General features: G+C 41.6%; 1 protein-coding gene and 1 pseudogene across 1 annotated transcript; both read left to right on the forward strand.

The window, feature by feature from the left end:
* The first annotated feature begins 358 nt into the window (after positions 1 to 358).
* LOC115671212 (receptor-like protein kinase 5) lies at positions 359 to 8,764 on the forward strand (annotated as a pseudogene).
* A 7,543-nt stretch (positions 8,765 to 16,307) lies between these two features.
* On the forward strand, positions 16,308 to 19,958 carry LOC130136085 (receptor-like protein kinase 5). The gene is made up of 2 exons (XM_056306121.1): positions 16,308 to 19,116; positions 19,228 to 19,958. The coding sequence occupies exons 1-2, from the start codon at positions 16,470 to 16,472 to the stop codon at positions 19,656 to 19,658; spliced, it is 3,078 nt and encodes a 1,025-aa protein (XP_056162096.1). The 5' UTR covers positions 16,308 to 16,469; the 3' UTR covers positions 19,659 to 19,958.
* The last annotated feature ends 3,415 nt before the right edge of the window (positions 19,959 to 23,373 follow it).

A 23,373-nucleotide genomic window follows, 5' to 3' on the forward strand; every position in this document is an offset into this window, starting at 1 on the left:
TTCACTATTTAGCTTCCTTGATCTTCACGCCCACGGTGATGTCTTTACCTTTCGACATGTGGAAATGAATTTTTTTACCATGTAACACCACGTGCTTAATTCATCGATATCACATGAAAAGCTCGTGATCTTGAACTTGTCGACGTCACGTGCAAGGCTCGTGATCTTGGACTTGTCGACAAGGCTCGTGATTTTGGACTTGTCAACCTGTCGACACTTTTATGACGTGTCCTGTCGATAACTGCTCCAAATCTTCTGGGCCTGACTCACAGCCTTTCTTCGGATTCATGCTATGTAGGCCATTTTTTTTGTCATTTGTGACTTGCAATCAGCCCGCTCTCATCAGGGGTAATTTTGGATGTCAACACCTCCTCATATTCACTTCTTCTTCTTCTACATCCCCTGTCTCGTCTTCCTCTGCTCCCCCTCCCATGTTGCAGAGTCTCAAATCCATGATCAAGAACAGCAAGTCCTGTTGAAGCTGACGCAATCCTGGCAAGACCCATCTTCCCTTGCCCACTGGGTCGCCTCCAATTCATCCTCCCACTGCACATGGCCCGAGATCACATCCAAGATGGCTCGATCACGGAGCACAATCTTGTCAACCTGAACATAAATTATTCGATTCACCCATTCATCTGCGACCTCAAGAATCTGACCAAGCTCAACGTCTCCTCCAATAATATTCCTAGAAAGTTTCCCACAGTTCTCTACAACTGTTCCAAGCTCGCGTACCTCGACCTGTCCCAGAATTACTTCGAAGGTCCTATTCCATCTGATATCGACCGCATGGCCAATCTTCAGGTCCTGATTCTTGCCACCAACAGCTTCTCGTTCGACGTCCCAGTGTCGATTGCAAGGCTGCAGAGGCTGAGGATCCTTCACCTTTACCAGTCCGAGTACAACGGCACTTAACCTAAAGAGATTTTTGGCCTCTCCGATCTCGAAGAGCTGAGTCTCGGGTACAACGACAAGGTTGTGCTGTCGCAGCTACCGTAGAACTTCACAGCCCTGAAGAAGCTGTGATTCTTCTCGATGCTGCAGACAAACCTGTTTGGTGGAATCCCAGAGACCGTCGGCAATATGGAGGCTCTTGAGCACTTGGATTTGGGGATGAATCCACTGACAGGAGAGATCCCAGGCAGCATTTTTGCTCTAAGGAACTTGAGTGAGTTGTACGTGTACAAGACCAATGTGTCCGGGTCGATCCCTCAGGCAGTGAGCACTGCGAACATGAGCGTCATCGATCTGTCTGCAAATAATTTGACGGGGAACATACCTGAAGATTTCGGGAAGCTCAAGAATCTATCCAGCTTGAATTTAGAGTTCAATCAATTGTCTGGTGGAATACCGGAAGGTATCGGGCGTCTTCCCACTTTGAGTGACATCAGGCTGTCCAATAACAATTTGTCGGGCACGATCCCCCCAGACTTTGGCAAGTTTTCTGCACTCAGAAGATTCGAAGTGGCCTTCAACAACTTAACTGGTGCATTGCCGGAACAACTGTGTCATGGCGGCACGCTGTTTGGGTTGGCGGCTATGGACAACAATCTTGGCGGGGAGTTGCCGGAGTCACTTGGAAATTGCAGTACTTTGTCCATCGTGATGTTGAACAACAATAGATTCACTGGCAATGTGCTGGGAGGACTCTGGATGTCGCGGAACTTGACGTCTTTGATCTTGAGCGGCAATGGATTAACTGGCAAGCTTCCCGATGAGCTGTCCCCAAACCTCACTCGGATCCAGATGAGCAACAACAGATTCTCCGGCAAGATTTTGAGCACAGTGTCTTCGTGGAGGAACTTGGTGGTGTTTGACGCCAGTAATAACCTCCTCAGTGGCACCGTTCCGACTGAATTAACCGAGCTTCCTTCTCTGACGACGCTTTTGCCAGGTCAGAATGAGCTCTCCGGGAATCTTCCCACAGCTATTGTTTCGTGGAACTCCTTGACCTCACTGAATCTTAGTCACAATCGATTGTCAGGACCGATTCCTAGCAAAATCGGTCTTCTACCGCTACTCACGCAGCTGGACCTGTCGGAAAACCAACTGTCCGGCTTGATTCCTCCTGAAATCGGCCAGCTGAAGCTGAACCTTCTTAATTAATCCTCCAATCACCTCAGTGGACGAATCCCAGACGGGTTAGAGAATGCCGCATATGATGCCAGTTTCCTGAACAACCCGGGCCCCTGTGCATCCAATTCGTTCATGAGGCTCAGTGTCTGCAATTCCCAAGCCCGTAGATCGAGCAAAAGCTCGCCGACCAATGTTGCCTTGATTGTGGTCTTGGCCATCGCTGTGGCAATGTTCGTGTTGTTGGCGTATTCACAATTAGAGCTTCCAGAAAGAAGACAAACGGGTTTGATTCAACTCTGAAACTGACCCCATTCCAAAGTTTGAATTTTACAGAATCGAATGTTCTGTCGGGATTGAAGGAGCATAATGTGATCGGAAGTGGAGGATCAGGAAAAGTGTACATAATTATTGTGAATCCTTCTGGTGACGCTGTCGTGGCAAAAAGGATTTCAAAAAACCGAAAAATGGACGAGAAGTTGGAGAAGCAATTCTTAGCAGAAGTGGAGATACTTGGGAACATAAGGCATCTGAACATTATCAAATTGCTGTGCTGTATTTCTTGCGAGAACTCGAAACTCATAGTGTACGAGTACATGGAAAATCACAGCTTGGACCATTGGCTTCACAGGACGAAAATGTTGGGAATCGAGCACCGATTCCAGAAAAATAACCCAAACAAAACGATCCTCACTAGCAGAATATAATAATAAAAGAATAGAATCGAAAGAACACACCAGAGAATTTGTTATCGAAGTTCACCCAAACCTGGGCTACATTTCCGCGCAGAGGCACTCTGCGAATCCACTAGACTTCGAAGAAAGTAGGAATATAATTATGATCTTCTCTCAAGATTGGAGCACAAAGAGATTGAGAACACTCACAAAGAAAAAAACTCACTTTTTTCTTCTCTCTTTTCTTTTCTCTCTATTTTCTTCTCAGCGCTTGACGGCTAACTTCTATCAATAGCTGATATATAAAGCGTAGCTTTTAACCTAAAAGCAAAATTAATAGAAAAGACAAAAAAGCCCTTAATAACAATATTTGGCTTCATCCTCCAACAATCTCCCACTTGAAGACAAATACACCCGATGCACCAAGCAACTTTGCATCCATCTACTTCAAAAGCTAGTAACCTGAACTTGTGCCTCTGCGATACTCCTCATCAATTAACATGGAGTAATACCAATGGTAGTAATACAGAGAATAAGTTTATCTCTGTCTACTACCTTGGTAAACATATCAGCTGGATTCTTCAAGCCATCAATCTTCTGTAACTTTAACTCATTATCTTTCAATGCCGACTCGATGAAATGATAACGCTTCTTGATATGTCTAGTTCTTGAGTGATAAGTTGCATTCTTTGCTAAGTGTACCGCACTTTGACTATCACTCACAAGTGTGCTCACTAGTCGCTTTCGATGTAGCTCCTCCATGTAATCTTGTAACCACATGATATCCTTGGAGGCTTCCGTGATCGCCACGTACTACTCGTCACGTCGTCGTCGATAGAGCCACTACTTTCTGTAGTTGAGATACCCAACTCACTGCTGTACCTGCAACTGCAAAGACATATCCAGTGCTACTTTTACCACTATCACGATCACCCGAATGATCTGCATCCACATAACCCTGCAACTCTAGAGATGTCCCTCCATAACAAAGAGAGTAATTTGATGTACCTGCTAGATATCTCAATATCCATTTTACTGCATTCCAATGCTCTTTGCCCGGGTTTTGCAAATATCGACTCACAACTCCCACTGCCTGTGCAATGTCTGGTCTCGTGCTCACCATGGCATACATTAAACTTCCCATTGCTGATGCATACGGGATTGCCGCCATCTCATCTTTCAAAGCCTGAGTACTCGGACACATATCCTTAGAAAGTTTGAAGTGACTCGCTAGAGGAATGGCAACCGGTTTTGCCTTATCCATGTTAAATCTCTTTAACACCTTATTCACATAGTCTTCTTGCGACAACCATAATTTCTTATTTTTCTTGTCTCTGATGATTTTCATGCCTAAGATAGTCTTGGCCTCTCCCAAGTCTTTCATAGCAAACTGCGATGCCAACATCTTCTTCACTTCTACGATTTTCTTCATATTGGAACTAGCCACTAGCATATCATCCACATATAAAGAGAGATATACGATATCATTATCGCTATACTTGCGAAAATAAACACAATGTTCAGCTTCACAGTGTGCAAAACCTTTTTCTTCCATGAAACCATCAAACTTTAAGTACCATTGCCGCGGAGCTTGCTTCAGGCCATACAAGCTTTTCTTCAAGCGACATACCATGTGCCTTTACCTTTGACCTCAAAACCTTTAGGTTGCGCCATGTATAACTCTTCATCTAGGTCCCCATGAAAAAACGCCGTTTTCACATCCAATTGCTCGAGATGAAGATCCTCTACTGCAACTATACTCAGCAAAACTCTGATTGATGTCATCTTTACTACTGGTGAAAATATTTCGGAGTAGTCGATTCCTTCTTTCTGAGAAAAGCCCTTGACCACAAGTCTCGCTTTGTATCTGATACTACCAACTGCTTCATTTTTTATCCTGTACAACCACTTATTTAACAAAGCCTTTTTACCTGCAAGCAACTCTGTTAACTCCCAAGTTTTGTTCTGAAGTAACGAGCTCATCTCGTCTTTCATAGCACGCTCCCACTGCATGTGAGATGTGTCTTGCTTTGCCTCATCATAAGTCTCCGGTTCTCCCGAATCTGTATATAAGACATGGTTCAGAACAATATTAGCTGATGGATAAAAAATTACCTTTGGCTTTCTAACTCGTGTAGACCTCCTCAAGATAGGTACTTCAGGGTTGTCAGTATGTTTTGGATCACCGCGTTCCTCTTGAACTCGCTGTTCATTGATAATAGGTTCATCTTGAACCTCCCCTTCAGGTACATTTTGATTCGCTGGAACTATTTTCATAGGCATTGTGTCCAGCTCAACATATTCTGGTTCTATTGCCTTCTCATGCTCCATCTGATGATCCTTGTACATCTTTTCTTCATGGAATACCACATTCCGATTGCAGATGACTTTGTTATTTTCATAATCCCAAAGCCTATAGCCATACTCATCGCTACCATATCCAATAAAGACGCACTTCTGGGATTTAGCATCAAGCTTCTTCCTATCCTCCCTATCAATCAGAACATATGCAATACAACTAAAAACTTTTAAATATGAATAATCAATCTTTTTACCTGACCACTGCTCTTGCGGTATTTCTCCATCAAGCGCACTAGATGGACTCCTATTAATCAGATAAACAGCTGCATCAACTGTAGCAGCCCATAAGTGTAGCGGAAGACCCGCATGTAGCCTCATGCATCTCGCACGTTCCAGAATGGTTCTATTCATCCTCTCAGCTACACCATTCTCTTGAGGAGTTCTAGGAACAGTCTTCAACCCGTGTATACCTTCTCGACTCAAGTATTCTGCAAATTCCTTACTCGTGTATTCACCACCATTATCAGATTTTAGAGCTTTAATTTGATAACCTGTCTCTTTTTCTACCATGGCCTTCCACATTTTGAACATCCCGAATACTTCTGATTTTTCTCTGAGAGCATAGACCCAAGTCTTCCTTGTTGCATCATCAATGAATGTGACAAAATATCTCTTACCACCATAAGAGAGTTCCTGAGCCGGTCCCCACACATCCGTATGAACCAACTCTAATTTTTTACCTTTATTCTGTCGCCCATTCAACTGAAAACTGACTGCCTTTTGTTTTCCATAAATGCAACTCTCACAGAAATCTAATTCAACTTTTCGTGTAAACCTGGAAGTAACTTCCTTGAGTGTAACTGCTTTACACCCTTTTCACCAAGATGTCCCAAACGATAATGCCAAAGAGTAGACAAATTACCTGTAGCCACTGTAGTTGCAACCATATCACTGATATTGTCTCCCTGGAGAAGGTAAAGCGTACCTGTACATTTTCCCTTTGCTACTACTCTTGCCCCTGAGGTTATCTTCCACTCTCCGCATCCAAAGGTTGTTATCAAACCTTCTCGATCAAGTTTACTAGTTGAGATCAGATTTTTCTTTAATTATGGGATATGTCTAGTTTCATGCAAAACTAGACGTCCTCCACCTGAGATGTTCACAATCACAGTTCCTTTTCCAACAATTGGACACATGTGGCCATTTCCCACAACCACTTGCCCAAAATCTCCACTGGCATAATCAGCAAATATGTCTCTTTGCGAGGTGCAATGGAAAGAAGCACCGGAGTCAATGAACCACTCGTCTGTCGTCAAGTCATACCCTGCAGATAAACACAAGTTCTCTAGCGAAGGTTCATCGCTAACCACATTAGCTCCTTGATTCTCATCCCGCTGCTTCTTTTTGTAGGCCTCACATTGAAACCTTCGATGTCCAGTTTGGTGACAAAACCAACACTCATCTTTTGCGACCTCTCTCTTTCCCCTTGACTGTGATCTACCGCGCCCGCTGAATTTTTCTCTGCTTTTACTTCTCCCACGGTTCTCCACTGCTAGTGCCGTGGAAGATGTAGATGGCGAAAAATTATTTCCACCTGAGACTTTTCTTCGCATCTCTTCATCCATGATACTACTCACAGCATCATCCAGAGTCAAATCATCCTTCATGGTGCTTGAAATTCCCTGCACTGCGGTGTTGTAGCTTTCTGGAAGAGAACATAAAAATAATAAAGCTTGAAGCTTCATATCCAGATTTATGCCTGCGGATTCCAACTGACGTGTGACTTGCGTGAAACTATTAATATGCTCTGCTATGGAACCTCTATCAGATAACTTCATATTAACCAACTTCTTCAGCAAAAATACCTGATTTGATGTGGATGGCTTCTCATATATATTCGTAAGAATATCCATGGCTTCTTTTGCAGTTTTTGCTTTCGCGATGTGGTATCCTGTCTTTTTCGTCAACCCTAGACGAATCGCACCTAATGCCTTTCGATCAAGAATTTTCCATCCTGATTCTGCTGTCGGATCCACTTCCGCTATTTCAGGTTTCAAACCCTCAAGTGGTGCATAGAGATCTTTCTGATAAAGATAATCCTCAATTTGGAGTTTCTACCATCCGAAATCCTGCCGTCGAACTTATCGATCCTGATTTTATCTTCTGCCATATCGTTTGCTTTCAATCAAAAGTCACCGAAAAACCCCTCGATGTTCTCGATTAACCAACCAAGCTCTGATACCAGTTGTTGGGAATCGAGCACCGATTCCAGAAAAATAACCCAAACAAAACGATCCTCACTAGCAGAATATAATAATAAAAGAATAGAATCGAAAGAACACACCAGAGAATTTGTTATCGAAGTTCACCCAAACCCGAGCTACATCTCCGCGCAGAGGCACTTTGCGAATCCACTAGACTTCAAAAAAAGTAGGAATACAATTATGATTTTCTCTCAAGATCGGAGCACAAAGAGATTGAGAACACTCATAAAGAAAAAAACTCACTTTTTTCTTCTCTCTTTTCTTTTCTCTCTATTTTCTTCTCAGCACTTGACGGCTAACTTCTATCAATAGCTAATATATAAAGTGTAGCTTTTAACCTAAAAGCAAAATTAATAGAAAAGACAAAAAAGCCCTTAATAACAATATTTGGCTTCATCCTCCAACAGAAAAGACCGTCACCGGTCTCAGGTGTAGCCAACAATATGTTCTTGGATTGGCCCAAAAGGTTACAGATTGCGCTAGGAGCCGCTAAAGGACTTTGCTATATGCACAATGATTGTTCTCCGCCGATCATCCACTGAGACGTGAAATCAAGCAACATTCTCTTAGACTCCGAGTTCAATGCAAAAATTGCTGACTTTGGCCTTGCAAGGATGTTGGCCAAGCACGGAGAAGCTGTAGCGATGACAGGTGTTGCCGGTTCTTTCGGCTATCTTGCACCAGGTTTGTCTATTCACTTAACAAGAGTTAATTTCAGCTATGCAAGTTCACCTTCCTCATATCCTACCAGCAAGAATATTTAGTTACGTCTTGCCTTTTCTTTGTTGAATAACAGAATATGCTCATACAACAAGAGTTAATGAGAAGATCGATGTTTATAGCTTTGGAGTCGTTCTCTTGGAACTGACGACCGGGAGGGAGGCTAACGATGGGACCAAAGACATGTGCCTTGCTGATTGGGCATGGCGTCATGTCCAAGATGGCAAGCCGATGTCTGATGCGATAGACGAGGAGATCAAGGACGACTTGTTCCAAGATGAAATTAGCAATGTCTTTAAGCTCGGGATCTTTTGCACTGCTACTCTGCCTTCCACGAGGCCTACAATGAAGGAGGTACTGCAAGTGCTGCTCAAATGTAGCGATCTGCTTTATGATTTGGAGAAGAAATCCCGACACAAGTTTGATGTTGCCCCCCTCCTTGGAAATTCTAAGTACGAGGAAATGCTGCGGAGCGATTACTGTGTTCTTGAGTGCAATACTTACTGATCCTTGGCAATAAAAACAGTTGCAGAAGCTTTGTGGAGGTATTTGGACTCCCAACTTCTGTAAAACTTCCTCTACTTATCCTACAGACAGACAAGCATCATATGTTTGTCGAAATGTGTATTAGTGGCCCATACGTAAGACTAGTTTCCAAATGTATACTATAGAATATACAGAATTTTGAGAGATGGATATGTATATTTGAGCTTGATAGATAGAGAACAAGGTTGTGCACTTGGTGGAGTAGGTGCTGAACAACCTTTATCTATTGAAGCAATAACAAATCAAAGATGAAGAGCACGCACTCCTGCCACTTAGACTTCAAAGAAAATAGTCACGTCAGCAACGAAAGATGCCGCCCTGGAATGTCTGTGAATGTCACCGTTGAGTGTCTGATCTTTTGCCGCATTTACATCTCAGTGAAGTTGGCAGATCAATTGATTGCTTGGAAGTAAGTAAATTTTAACGAAGACAGTTCCTGGATTTGCTATTATTTGATGCTGACCCAAAAGACCCCAAGAAATGAGACCCATTTTCTTTACAGCATTGATTTTTAAGAACAGCACAACATCATCTCAAACATCCACAACATTGTTTACAGCAATTTCCGTCCAAATTGTGACATGGATAAGGCAAAATCACGAATTGGTACTATGTGATCGGTAACTTCGAAATGATTTAGCAGGTAAAGGGATTTTAAGGATATTCCTCAGCAAACCGAAGGAAGACAGTTCGCAACAATGACTCGCTGATGCACCATTAATGCCTTTGAGATGTAAGGTAATTTTTCCTTGAACCATTGTTTATCTATGACGTAAACATGCACAAGTTAAGTGTGTTCAGGTAGGAGCATCATTAGGATGGGTAACCTCCTGGGAAAGTGCTCGCCTGTAGCCAAAGAACAAAACCGTAAGGCTCAGTATGAAACGGGCCAAAACGGACAACACTTCAAGTGAGTTAAATTTAAGACGTCACAATATAGTATCAAAGCGGGATCCCCTCTAGTAGGTGTGTGGTTTGAGGACAAATCACGCGAAAGCTAGCGGGTCCGTAATGACCCGATCTGAGGAGGGCGGGTCGCCTAGGCTAAAGGGCTCGGATAAGTAGTGACTTCTAGCAGGCTTCTAGGATGGCAAATGAGGTAAAAATGAGCCGAATTGCACACCGAACGGAGAGAAAGCGTGCCTAGGATATATGTGTGTGTGTGAAAACTAGAATTAACTCATAGAGGTGCCTGTTGATTCTTTGAAACTCCAAAGTTCAGCATACTCAGGTGGGAGCACTACCAAGACGGATGACCTCTTGGGAAAGTGGCCATCTGTACAACAAAGGACAAAGCCGCGGAGCTTAGTATAGGACGGGCCAAAGTAGACAATACCTCGCTTTGGAACTCCAAAGTTAAGTATACTCAGGTGAGAGTACTGCCAAGATGGGCGATCTCCTAGTAAAGTGCCCATCTACACAAATTGCATGAGTAGTGACCGTGTCTTTAAATAGATATCGTTCTTGTACCAATGAGCGACAAAAGTTTCTATCTCCTCCCCGTTGAATAGAATGACACAAATTGCATGAGGGCATGAAATCCCACTTGAGTCCCACGGCCAGCAAGGGCATGGGTTGTTTCTTATGTCAACTACAAGTTAATCGTTTCTGTGGCGCACTTCAATCCATCTTCTCCATTTCAAAGCACCTGCCGAAGGCACTTTCATTTTTTATTGCCTTCTATCTTCTCTAATATCCTTGGCGCAATGTCGCTTTTTCATCTTTGACATGCATCTCTTTTTTTCTCGCATTCTTGTCAATATCTTCTCCCTAATATCCTCAAGCAAAGATAGGATAGACATGTGTCTAGCTTCCATTATTTATCCATTAAATACTTCTGACAAGTTATTGCCCACAATATCTGACTTGCATATAGTTTTAAAGTAAGCCTTGCATCAATATTTCGAAGCAATCCTCATCAAGCCGGCCTTTCTTGTCTTGCTCATCTTATCCAATTCCTAAAGCTGCTTTTCGAAGTGTGAGATTAGAGTTGACTTTGCACATATCCAAAATTAATTGCGACACTTGTTCCCCATTCTTCTTGCACCAATTTCCATAAATATGCCTGGCACATTATTGGTGCTCAGCTGACGACATCTCCTCCTCCAGTACTTGCACAAGCCCCCACAACAAATACATGATCTCAGCATACATATAGTGAGGTAACCAAATGGCACACATGGAAAAATACATAGTGAAGGAAGAGTAGTCACATTACCTTTTGCTGATATGAGAACATTGTGGATCATGCACCGTCCTTTGTCCCAAGATCATACTTCAAAGCCTCTACAAACTAGCCCCATGAATCCTTATTTTCAACCTCAACAACGGCCATGCGATAGGATACATTTGATTATTTGCATTCCTCCCAACAATAGTCAATAGCTAATCCTTCATCATTCCTTTTAAAACATCTATCCAATCCTATCATAGGATTGCAACCTTCAAGGAATTTCTTTTCTCACAACATCAAGAATTTGGTTATTCTCTCATAAAATTTACCTTCATGGTATTTCAAGGATTTCTATAAATATTGATCGGTTCCTATAGATAATTTCTTCACAATAATTCCACAACATGTTGAACTCATAGGAGTACATCCCATTTAGTTTTTTGATTACCGTCAGCTTAGTCCTTCTGCACTGGCTACATCTAAGCTCATCTGCTCTCGCACAATTTTCTGGAATTCCTTCAATGACTTCATTGAAGGAACTGTCCTCCACAAGCTTAGATAATGTTTTGCCTGTACTTAGATGTAAAGCTCCTCACTTGGAAAGACCAAGTGCATATATGTGCTCATTCTTGAAAGTTTTTACTGGAAACAAGCCTGTCTTGTCATCTCTAGCTGCATATATAGCCTTACGTTTTGTCTTTAGTCTCACCTTGTCATTCTTAATAAAATCACTATTAACTCTTCTGGTGGTTGCATATTTGTTGATAGCTTCCTTAAATTGTTTAGGGCCATCTACTACCATATTTAATGCAAAATGATGTATCTCTGTGGTTTCATCATACTGCACAGTGCTTTCCCTACTAACAGCCTCTTCTATATCTAATTCTTCTTCGTTGCTCGTGACAAAGCTCCAATTAGAGTTGCTTGAATCGAAGTATTCAACATCTGTGGAACTCTAAGGCAAATGCTTTTAGTCATGTAGATGAAGTATTTGATATGTATTTTGATATAACTTTTTGGTTTGTCAAAATAAGTTTGCCACAGAAGCATTAGGAGTAGTAAACAAGAGTCCCTCTGCTACGTGTGTCCACAGGTGCTTGAAGCACGCCATAGGCTTTGTTTCTGTCTGTGATAATCTTCTCCATAGTCTATGATGATATCCTCTCTCTCCCTCTCACATCAATGAGCTAGTGGAATCTTATCTTTTCTGGTTAATGATTTGTTTTGACTGTATTTGACCGTGCTATATACAATCTTCGATACTCAAATCAATTTTTTCAGACTCGTTCTTTAGTGCAACCTCTCATAGGAATTTATATTCTAATGTCCAGAAAGAACTCTCTTAGTGGAATTACTTATCGTTTCAACCTCCACTTGCGACTGAATTAAAGTAAATTGCTGAATACCGATAGTTGGATACATAACTGCTGTTAGTTGAGACAGAATATCAACTCTCGAATCTGAAATTAGTTCAGATACCACTGGTAACTTCAGCCAGAGATGGATTCGTTATATGAATCATGTCAGATTAATGGTAATCTTAGACGAACGATATTATGATCACCCAGCTTTAGCAATGAATTTGTTGCTGCCGTATCTGAAATGCGTAATCCAACACTCCTGTTCTCTGCGACTCTACTGCGGTTGGACATTGAAATCCCAACTATCTTGACTAGTACGAAAGCATGATTGCTGGGGCTCCAAAACGCATTCTTGGATGACGAGCGCATTAATTGATACTGCATGTAAGAGAGTAGATACGTTCTTTGATCTTTGCTGGGTTTTTTAACTTTAGTTTACACTAGATGCTCAGTATCTGTCATATATCAATGTCTCGAAATACATTTAAGCGTGTTGTGTTGACACGGGTAATACATTTACATGTTTAACTAAGCATGTCCAAGTGTGTCGATGATATTTACATATGTAATACATGCTGGCAGATTCCTAGAAGTGTCGGCAACTTTGCGCCGATAACTCCCTACTATCGAATTAGTAAGTTTCCAGAACATAGAAGCCAAGCGTCTGATATGGTCATAGATGAATTCCTTCCTTGCGTCGGGCTCATTAGGACCATCAATCACGGACCTCAGGATGTGCTGGAACTAGCAATAAGGATTGGTTCAGTTCCATCATGTGGGCTCGACCTAACCAAGTTTTATCTTCCTTCGCTCATCTAGAAGGCTCGACCCGTCGTTGCCAGATCACGCTGTGGAAAATTTGCGCTTGCACTCAGCTCCACCAAAGGCCAATTTGCTCATCATCCAGAAGGCGAACATGACGCAGATAGAAGCGATAACTTGGAAAACTCTTCCACGATTCGATTGGAATTCAATTCAATTTCATAATATCTGAATACAAAGCTGGACGTCCTTTTATAATGATAGAACTCCTAAAAATATCCGAATTAATGAAGATAACATCAAAGCAAATCAAATCTAATCTTATCTAATAAAATCAAACGAAATATTGATAATTCGAAATTGCCTACAGTAAAAAAAACTGCCTAATCAGAAAAACTGTCGAGATTTCCGGCTATTACGGCGATCACATTCTTCAAGATAATCACAGGCTAACTGTTCTACATCAGAACATCGGGAAACTAATCAAAAGCTATGACATTGGAGAATAGGAGGGCATGCCTAAGATTCGAAGGTTGGCCATTTGACTTGGACATTACAAAGAATCATTAGGACCAACAGGAATCAATCAGAATCATTCAGGTCGTTGTCTTGCCCATCTAGGGAACGCAAGAAACGTTAGTGGGTTGCAACAACTCCAAGCACCATACGTTAATCTAAACAACAAAGACTTCTTTTTCATTAAAGACTAACGAACAAAGACTTGTTTTTTTTTTTTCTTTACCCAAAAGAAAAAAACAAAGACTTGTTTTTTCTGCTCGAGTAAAAATAATAGTCAAATCAGAAATGAGTACAAATTGTTCATGCGATCGCTCAGAACAAACGGACTTCGTAGACACCCCTTGACTACATATTTTTCAGAAGTTTTAGAGCTTCATTATGTTATGCAACAATTTCTGCAACCCAATTACATCTCTTTTTATAAATTATATCAATTTTTGCTTAACATTCCTTCTGGCTCCGAGAATGTCCTCGTATACAGGATTTTATTTGACAGTCTTCCTCAGTTGCAATTCCAAAAGTGAGCTACCTTGAGTTATTATTAAAAATCTCAAATTGGTATCCTGACCCAAATGTACCATCGATTGATATTTTGTTCAATAATCCTGTTAAATTGCATACATGTCGACACACGTCAGACGACTATAAGACGGATCATGCTTGGTAGGCGATTGTAAGATAGATCCAACATGGGAAATCCATGTGTGTTGACATGTATGTTTTTTAACGGAAGGTAGATTTGGGTCAAGGGTACCAATTTGGGATTTTTCACGAGGCAAAAATTAATTTGGGGGTAAATGTATCATAGAGGTCCTACTCAAGAGTTTTTTATGGTACGAAAACTAGTTTGAGATGAATGTGTCATGGAGTACTAGTCTGAGATTTTCAATGGTATTAGCCCGTGAAGGAATTAGAACTTCACGCCTCGAAAAACATCAGCATCTCATTATCACTTTCTTAGCAAGACTTGATCATAGGAAAACAATTTTAAAGAATCTTTAATCTAAATTAATTTCAATGCAAAACCTAATCATAAGAAAGCAATTTCAAGATATTTGTAAATATCTCTCTGTCATCCTTAGCTAATGTCATCCTTAGCATACCCTATTAGCTAAGGTCAAAGGATGACATTGAGCATGACGCACCTAAGAAAAAGGAAGGGAGGGAGAAAAACATAACCAAAATATACTAAGTCCTGTCGTATGTGTTGGGTTTAACTCAATTAAAACGGTTCTCTCCTTTGATGATTGACTCTTTTTTCTCTTACCTTCTTTTTAGCAAGTCAAGTTTCATATTAGGGTTAATATCACAAAAAGCCCGAAAAGAGACCTTTGCTAGACATTATTAAGTCATTACTACATGTTGAGTGTATGTGTGATTGAAGTACTCGCTATGTCATATAAAGGGATAGATGATAGATTAGCTACATTTGGTTAGACCTGCTCACATGTTGTTGTCTTAATTTCTAATTTCCTCCACCAAAAACAAATAGTAAAAGTGTCAAATATCTAATCATAACTCCATGGACGAATGGGATTTTGCGTGTTACGTATAACTATCTTCAATGAGTCTCAAGAAGAGTTCTCAATTTTCACACACACTACTATCTAACGATGGATCGATTTGCAAAATTCTCGATAAAAACTACAATCATATCGAGCAACTTGATATATTTCATGCCAAAATTTTATAATTCTGCCTTGCTTATCTTAATTTTAAATTAGATTTACTCCTGATTGGTTGATTGTCTGGGAAGAGCACAAAGTAGAAATCATTGTTGTTAGCTAATCTACATCTTAGCATGAAGGGATGGGCAAGCAAAGTCAAAGTCCTCCACCGTCATGCTGGCTTTAGCAGCATTTTCCAATTCTTTGTTTCCAAACCAAAGAATTTTCCGGTCAACGCTCAAAGTTGGAGGGCTTCTAGTTGTTCCCGTTAATATCCTCAAAGGTGTGTGTAGGGCAGGGAATCACGTACTCCCCGTTTTTAATGATTTTGGTAGGGTCAAGAGCTCACGTGGAGGTATACCTATCTCTACTGGTGATTGAGGTTACAAGCACATGGATTATGATTCCCGCGAGACGAGAGACTGGTATATATCGTGAAAATATCATACAGACTTAACTTACAAGTGATACGACGGTCAAAACCAGCAATGATATAATGGTTATACGGAAACTTGTGTTTTCAGTGGGATTCGGTATAGGGTTCTCAATGTTTCTCTAATTCACCCGAATGATGTACATTATACTTTTCAATTTATTTTGTGAATCTAAATAACTGACGTTGTCTGATAACATATGTTGTAGTGGTTACTCTCAGGTAACTATAATTTCTTTTCCCTTCTTGGAATGAAAAAGAGTGAGTCGAGATAGGTCACGATCCACGGATGTGAACACACAGATACTCGGTACATGTAATTATAATACTAATCCTATCAAGGGTTCGAGGGGAGTTGAAATTGATATGTGAAAGCTGTGTTGTGCTTGGAATATACATCAGAATAGTGGCCACCTAATAAAGTCCGTCAAATTTCAATCTTTGCCCTAATTCATAACATGCATTTTCTTCTCCCCTACTTGCTCTGCTTATGCTGATGTTGAAAGGAGGAACGTGTAAACCTAGCAACATTTTTGCCTTCTGCAGAGGAACAAACTTGTCGTGCTCTGGTTTACCGTTAAACCGATCTGGAAAATCTGGTTTTGCCGGCTTTTATTGGTTATAAAACCACAGTAATCAGAGGTATCTGGGTGCTCTCTGAAGTGTATTCCAGAGGAATGTTGAGATAAGGAAAATATCATTGGCTCTTTGATTCTTCCCTCTTTCATCCGTTGACTGAGATGTACATGAGCAGAGCAAAATCGAAAAGAACGAAAGGGAACAAATTCGTTCACACCCATCATCTGACGATCCACCAAATTCTAGCACTTTGAAACAAGGTTAAAAACCTGGGGGTTCCTCACGAGCAATAAACAAAAGCAAACTATCACGTTTTGCTTCATGTTGAGCTGATAGATCTCTATTTCCAACACCGGAGGGTCTCTCTAACCGAAAAAAGACTGAATGACCTTCAATTATGCCGAGACTAACCTCATCGCTGCCTCATATTCCCATCTTCTTCCTCTTATGCATTCCTTGTCTCGTCTTCCTCTGCTCCCTCTTCCCTGTTGCAGAGTCTCAAATCCAAGATCAAGAACAGCAAGTCCTGTTGAAGCTGAGGCAATCCTGGCAAGACCCATCTTCCCTTGCCCACTGGGTCGCCTCCAATTCATCCTCCCACTGCACATGGCCCGAGATCACATGCCAAAATGGCTCGATCACCGAGCTCAATCTTGTATTCCTGAACATAAATTATTCGATCCCCCCATTCATCTGCGACCTCAAGAATCTGACCAAGCTCAATGTCTCCAACAACAATATTCCTGGAGAGTTTCCAACAGTTCTCTACAACTGTTCCAAGCTCGTGTACCTCGACCTGTCCCAGAATTACTTCGAAGGTCCTATTCCATCCGATATTGACCGCATGGCCGATCTTCAGGTCCTGATTCTCGCCGCCAACAGCTTCTCGTTTGAAGTCCCAGTGTCGATCGCGAGGCTGCGGAGGCTGAGGATCCTTCACCTTTACCAGTCCGAGTACAACGGCACTTACCCTAAAGAGATTTTTAGCCTCACCAATCTTGAAGAACTGAGGCTTGAATACAACGACAAGTTCGCGCCGTCGCAGCTACCGCAGAACTTCACTGCCTTGAAGAAGCTGCGGTTCTTCTCGATGGCGCAGACGAACCTGTTTGGTGGAATCCTGGAGACAGTCGGCGATATGGAGGCTCTTGAGCACTTGGATTTGGGGATGAATCGCTTGACCGGAGAGATCCCGGGCAGTATTTTCACTCTGAGGAACTTAAGGGAGTTGTACGTGTACACGACCAATGTGTCTGGGTCGATCCCTCAGGCAGTCAGTGCGGACAACCTGAGAGTGATCGATCTGTCAGATAATAATTTGACGGGGAACATACCTGAAGATTTCGGGAAGCTCAAGAATCTATCCAGCTTGAATTTAGAGTTCAATCAATTGTCTGGTGGAATCCCGGAAGGAATCGGGCGTCTTCCCGCTTTGAGCGATGTCAGGCTGTCCAACAACAGTTTATTAGGAATGATCCCCCCGGACTTCGGCAAGTTTTCTGCACTCACAAGGTTCGAAGTGGCCTTCAACAACTTGACTGGTACGTTGCCGGAACAACTGTGCCGCAGCAGCGCGCTGTTCGGGTTGGCGGCTATGGACAACAATCTCAGTGGGGAGTTGCCGGAGTCACTTGGAAATTGCAGTTCTTTGTCTGCCATTAGATTGAACAACAATGGATTCACAGGCAATGTGCCTGGAGGACTCTGGACGTCACCGAATTTGAGGACTTTGATTTTGAGTGGTAACGGATTAATTGGCATGCTTCCCAGGGAGCTGTCCCCCAACCTCACTCGGATTGAGATGAGCAACAACAAATTCTCCGGCAAGATTCCTAGCATAGTGTCATCATGGAGGAACTTGGTGGTGTTTGATGCCAGTAATAACCTCCTCAGTGGCATCGTTCCGACTGAATTAACCGAGCTTCCTTCTCTGACAACTCTTTTGCTAGGTCAGAATGATCTCTCTGGGAATCTTCCCACAGCTATTGTTTCGTGGAACTCCTTGAGCACTCTGAATGTTAGTCACAATCGATTGGTGGGACCGATTCCCAGCAAAATCGGTCTTCTACCGGTACTCACGCAGTTGGACCTGTCTGAAAACCAACTGTCTGGCTCGATTCCTCCTGAAATCGGCCAGCTGAAGCTGAACCTTCTCAATTTATCCTCCAATCGCCTCAGTGGACGAATCCCAGACGAGTTAGAGAACACTGCGTATGACTCCAGTTTCCTGAACAACCCTGGCCTCTGTGCATCCAATTCGTTCATGAGGCTCAATGTCTGCAATTCCCAATCCCGTAGATCGAGCAAAAGCTCGCCGACCAATCTCACCTTGATTGTGGTCTTGGCCATCGCTGCGGCCATGTTCATTTTGTTGGCGGCGGTATTCACTATCAGAGCTTCCAGAAAGAAGAGAGACGGATTTGATTCAACTCTGAAACTGACCCCATTCCAAAGTTTGAATTTTACAGAATCGGATGTTCTGTCGGGATTGAAGGAGCATAATGTAATTGGAAGTGGTGGATCAGGAAAAGTATACAGAATTATTGTGAATCGTTCTGGTGATGCCGTCGCGGTCAAACGGATTTCAAATAACCGAAAATTGGACGAGATGCTAGAGAAGCAATTCTTAGCAGAAGTGGAGATACTTGGGAACATAAGGCATCTGAACATTATCAAATTACTGTGCTGTATTTCTTGTGAGAACTCAAAACTCGTAGTGTACGAGTACATGGAAAATCACAGCTTGGACCATTGGCTTCACAAGACGACAAGATCGTCATCGGCCTTGGGTGTAGCCAACAATATATTCTTGGATTGGCCCAAAAGGTTACAGATTGCGCTAGGAGCCGCTAAAGGACTTTGCTATATGCACAATGATTGTTCACCACCCATCATCCACCGAGACATAAAATCAAGCAATATTCTCTTAGACTCCGAGTTCAACGCAAAAATTGCTGATTTTGGCCTTGCAAGGATGCTGGTCAAGCACGGAGAAGCAGTTACGATGACAGGTGTTGCCGGTTCTTTCGGCTATCTTGCCCCAGGTTTGTCTATTCACTTAAAACGAGTTCATTTCAGCTATGCAAGTTCACCTTCCTCATATCCTACCAGCAAGAATATTTAGTATGTCTTGCCTTTTTGTTGTTGAATAACAGAGTATGCTCATACAACAAGAGTTAATGAGAAGATCGATGTTTATAGCTTTGGAGTCGTTCTCTTGGAACTGACGACCGGGAGGGAGGCTAACGATGGGACCGAAGACATGTGCCTCGCTGATTGGGCATGGCATCACATCCAAGATGGCAAGCCGATGTCCGATGCCATAGACGAGGGGATCAACAACGACTTGAACCTAGGTGGAATAAGCAATGTCTTTAAGCTCGGCATCTTTTGCACTGCGACGCTGCCTTCCATGAGGCCTACAATGAAGGAGGTACTGCAAGTGCTGCTCAAATGTAGCAATCCGCTTTATGATGTTGAGAAGAAATCCCGACACAAGTTCGATGTCGCCCCCCTGCTCGGAAATTCTAAGTACGAGGAAATGCCGCACAGCGATTACTGTGTTCTTGAGTGCAATGCGTACTGATTCTGAGCAGTAAAAACAGTTGCTGAAGCTTTGGGAAGAGATTTGGACTCCTAACTTCTGTAAAACTTCCTCCACTTATCCTACAGAGAGAGGCGCATCATATGTTTGTCGAACTGTGTATTAGTGTCCCATACGTAAGACTAGTTTTCAATATACTATAGAATATACAGAATATATGAGAGATGGATATGTAAATTTGAGCTAGATTGATGGAGAACAAGCAGGTTGTGCACTTGGTGGAGAAGGTGTTGAACAACCTTTATCTATTGAAGTAATAAGATCAAAGATGAAGAGCACGCACTCCTGCTATTTAGACTTCAAAGAAAATAGTCACGTCAGTAATGAAAGATGTCGCCGTGGAATGTCTGTGAATATTATTGAAGCAACAAATCAAAAAGCAAAAAATCATAATATTTGCAGTGCAGAATCTTCCACGAATTAGCACGAAGATAACATATCAAGGAGAATATCCACGAGTTGATCATTTAGAAATCTTTTTTGATTTGTCTTTTATTCAATTTCCTTGTAAATCAAATTGTATCTTTTATCTTTAACTTCTACCATAATTATAGGTGATGATATCTCTATTTATACTGTAAAACATATCAATGAAAGGTAACGCTTCATCGACTCAATTCTCTATTTTCTTTATGGTATTAGAGCCACGCGAGGGCACACTGCTCTTTTCTTGTTAAAAAAAAATTGATACAATTACGTCAAACCCGAGATTTCCATTTCCTTCAAACATCAATGTGGCAAATTTTGTTACATTGAACCCCAACGAAAACAACTTTTTGCTTTGAGAGACACAAATATTGTCTCTGATTGAAAGTCAGGACCTACTTGGTTTTCTTACCGGAGAGATAGTTGCACCACCGCAGACTCAGACATCGGAGAATTCAACCGAAGTCAGTAATCCATAATATACATCATGGGTGCATAGTGACCGCCTTGTAAAGTGTTGGATCGTGAGCACACTCTTAGAAGAGGTTCTCCGACATGCTGTTGGACTTCAAACAGCGTAGAAGTGTGGAAGGCTCTCATCGATCATTTCAAGCAAAGCTCAATGACTCGAGAACTTGATCTCCTTGGACAACTTCAACACATCAGGAAAGAAAATAAGCCTTTATCTGTTTATCTTCGTGACTTTAAATCTATTTGCGATCAATTGCATTCCATTGTTAAACCTGTGTCGGATGCTAATAAAGTCTTCAGATTACTTGAAGGACTTGATGATAGCTATGAGTCGTTCAAAACGACTATGTTCAGGTCTCCTCTTCTATCTCATGCTGAAGTGGTTGCACAACTTCAAAGTTATGAGTTACGAAACAAGTGCACTTCAACCATGCTCCCAAACAGTTCAATGGCGTTTATCTCGCAGCGACATAATAGTGGCTACAAAAACAACCCTGCAGGAAGGGGTAGAGGACCCATATTTATTCTAGGGGTCGGGCTTTTCTCAAACAAACCAAAATGGTCGGCGATTTTCAGGAAATTATTATACTACTCAACAAACCAAAACGGTTGGTACATCGTCAAATTCAAACTTAGGAGTGCCATCTCTCATCTGTCAGATTTGTAAGAAGAAGGGGCATGATGCATTGAATTGCTGGTATCGTTTCGATAACAGTTATCAGAGTATTAATATACCCCATGGCCTAGCTGCACTTCATATCTCAAACTCACAAGATGAAGAATGGCATCCGGACACCGGTGCTAATACTCATATGACTGATAATCCATGTAATCTTGTGAACGTCCTTACCATGGCCATGATAATGTGATAGTTGGGAATGGTACATCACTGTCGATTACTCACGTTGGGACTGGTCAATTTGGCAATAAGGCCAGTCAGTTTTCTCTTAATAATGTTTTGGTCGTTTCACAAATTAAGACAAATCTATTATTCGTCTCTCAATTGACGAGAGATTATCCTTGCTATTTTGAGTTTGATGCCTCTGATTTTTCTATCAAGGACTCCGGGACACACCGGGTATTGTTGACGAGAACTAATCATCAAGGATTATGTACCAATAAGGACCAGCATTCCATGGCGTTCTTTTCTCGGAGAAACAATGTTGCTGATGAATTTACGTGGCATCGTAGAGTAGGCCATCCAAATAGTCGTATTTTACAACTTTTGCGGTCTGATAATTTGATTTCAATAAATAAATCCACTGGCACTTTATGTACAAGTTGTCAAATTAGTAAAAGTTCAAGATTGCCATTTTCTTTATCAGATTCTTGATGTTCCCATCCATTGGAGAAAATACATTGTGATCTTTGGGGACCGAGCCCAATCCTTCTATGCAAAATTTTTGATATTATGTGGTATTTATTGATGATTTCTCTCGATACTGTTGGTTGTATCCGTTGAAGCAAAAGTAATATTTCTAAGAGATTTTCCTATCTTTTCAGAAATTAGTTGAAAATCAGTTTGATAAGAAAATTAAAGTTTTTCAATCTGATGGAGGAGGTGAATTCACAAGCAATAATTTTCTCACGCATCTTCATGAATGTGGCATACAACAACAACTCTCATGTCCAGGTACGCTAGAACAAAACGGTGTTGCTAAGAGGAAACATTGACACATTGTTAAACTCGGACTTGCTACATTATTTGAGGCATCTATGCCACTCAACTGTTGGGTGGAAGCATTTACAACAACGAATTATTTGATAAATCGGCTTCCTTCAACTGCTTTAGGCAATCGAAGTCCATACTCGGTCTTATTCAAGAAGAACTCTGATTACTCATTACTCCAAGTGTTTGGCTCTCATTGTTATCCATATTTACGCAACTACACGATGAACAAATTTGACAAGCGCTCTTTGCCATGTGTATTTTTGGGATACAGTGAAAAGCACAAAGGATGTCGTTGTCTTTATCAATCTACCGGTCGTGTTTATATATCTCGACATGTTGTTTTTTATGAGCATTATTTTCCTTTTGCCTCTTCTTCTCAGGTGACTGCTATGACTGAGGGGGAGTTGTTGCGATGGAATTCAATTTTAACCTTATCACAAACAAAAGCTTCTGGTGATCATTTGACTATGCCCAAACCCAGTCCAGAAGTTTGTCAAAATGGTTGTTCACCAACAGATCTTGATTCTGCAAGCGAACATGCACGTCTGTTTGCTGAGATAGAACCGAACTCAAATGCTTCATCTACTACTATCTCTAACCATGTGGCACAACCAGCAGAGCGTGCATCTTTACTTCAATCTCAATCCGAAGCTTCCACATCCTCAATACATCCCATGGTTACACGTTCAAAGGCTGGGGTCTCAAAGCCAAACACCAGGTATGTCAATATAGCAGTATCATCCATCTCTCCCGAACCATACACTGTCCATTTAGCTTTAAAGCACCCTGGTTGGAAAGCTGCTATGCTTGAGGAGTTGGATGCTCTTGCAATCAACAAAACATGGGAACTAGTTCCCCGTCATCCGTCGATGAATGTGGTTGGATGTAATGGGTGTACAAAACAAAACTACATGCCGATGGTTCACTTGACCGATTGAAAGCCCGATTTGTTGCAAAAGGCTTTCATCAAGAGGAGGATGTTGACTTTCTAGAAACTTTTAGTCCAGTGGTCAAACAAGCCACAATTCACATTGTCTTATCAGTTTCTACTGTTCAGATTTGGGAAATTCGCCAATTAGATGTTAAGAACGCCTTCCTACACGGCGATCTTGATGTTCCTGTCTATAT

This window comes from Syzygium oleosum, unplaced genomic scaffold, assembly GCF_021117445.2.
Source record: "Syzygium oleosum isolate NSW1041296 unplaced genomic scaffold, Sole_v2.1 Sole_v2.41, whole genome shotgun sequence".
Taxonomy (NCBI): domain Eukaryota; kingdom Viridiplantae; phylum Streptophyta; class Magnoliopsida; order Myrtales; family Myrtaceae; genus Syzygium; species Syzygium oleosum.

Coding starts and splice junctions, on each gene's coding strand:
- LOC130136085 (XM_056306121.1), top strand. CDS start 16,470: ATGCCGAGACTAACCTCATCGCTGCCTCATATTCCCATCTTCTTCCTC. Junction 19,117..19,227: donor TTTCGGCTATCTTGCCCCAG/GTTTGTCTATTC, acceptor GTTGAATAACAG/AGTATGCTCATACAACAAGA.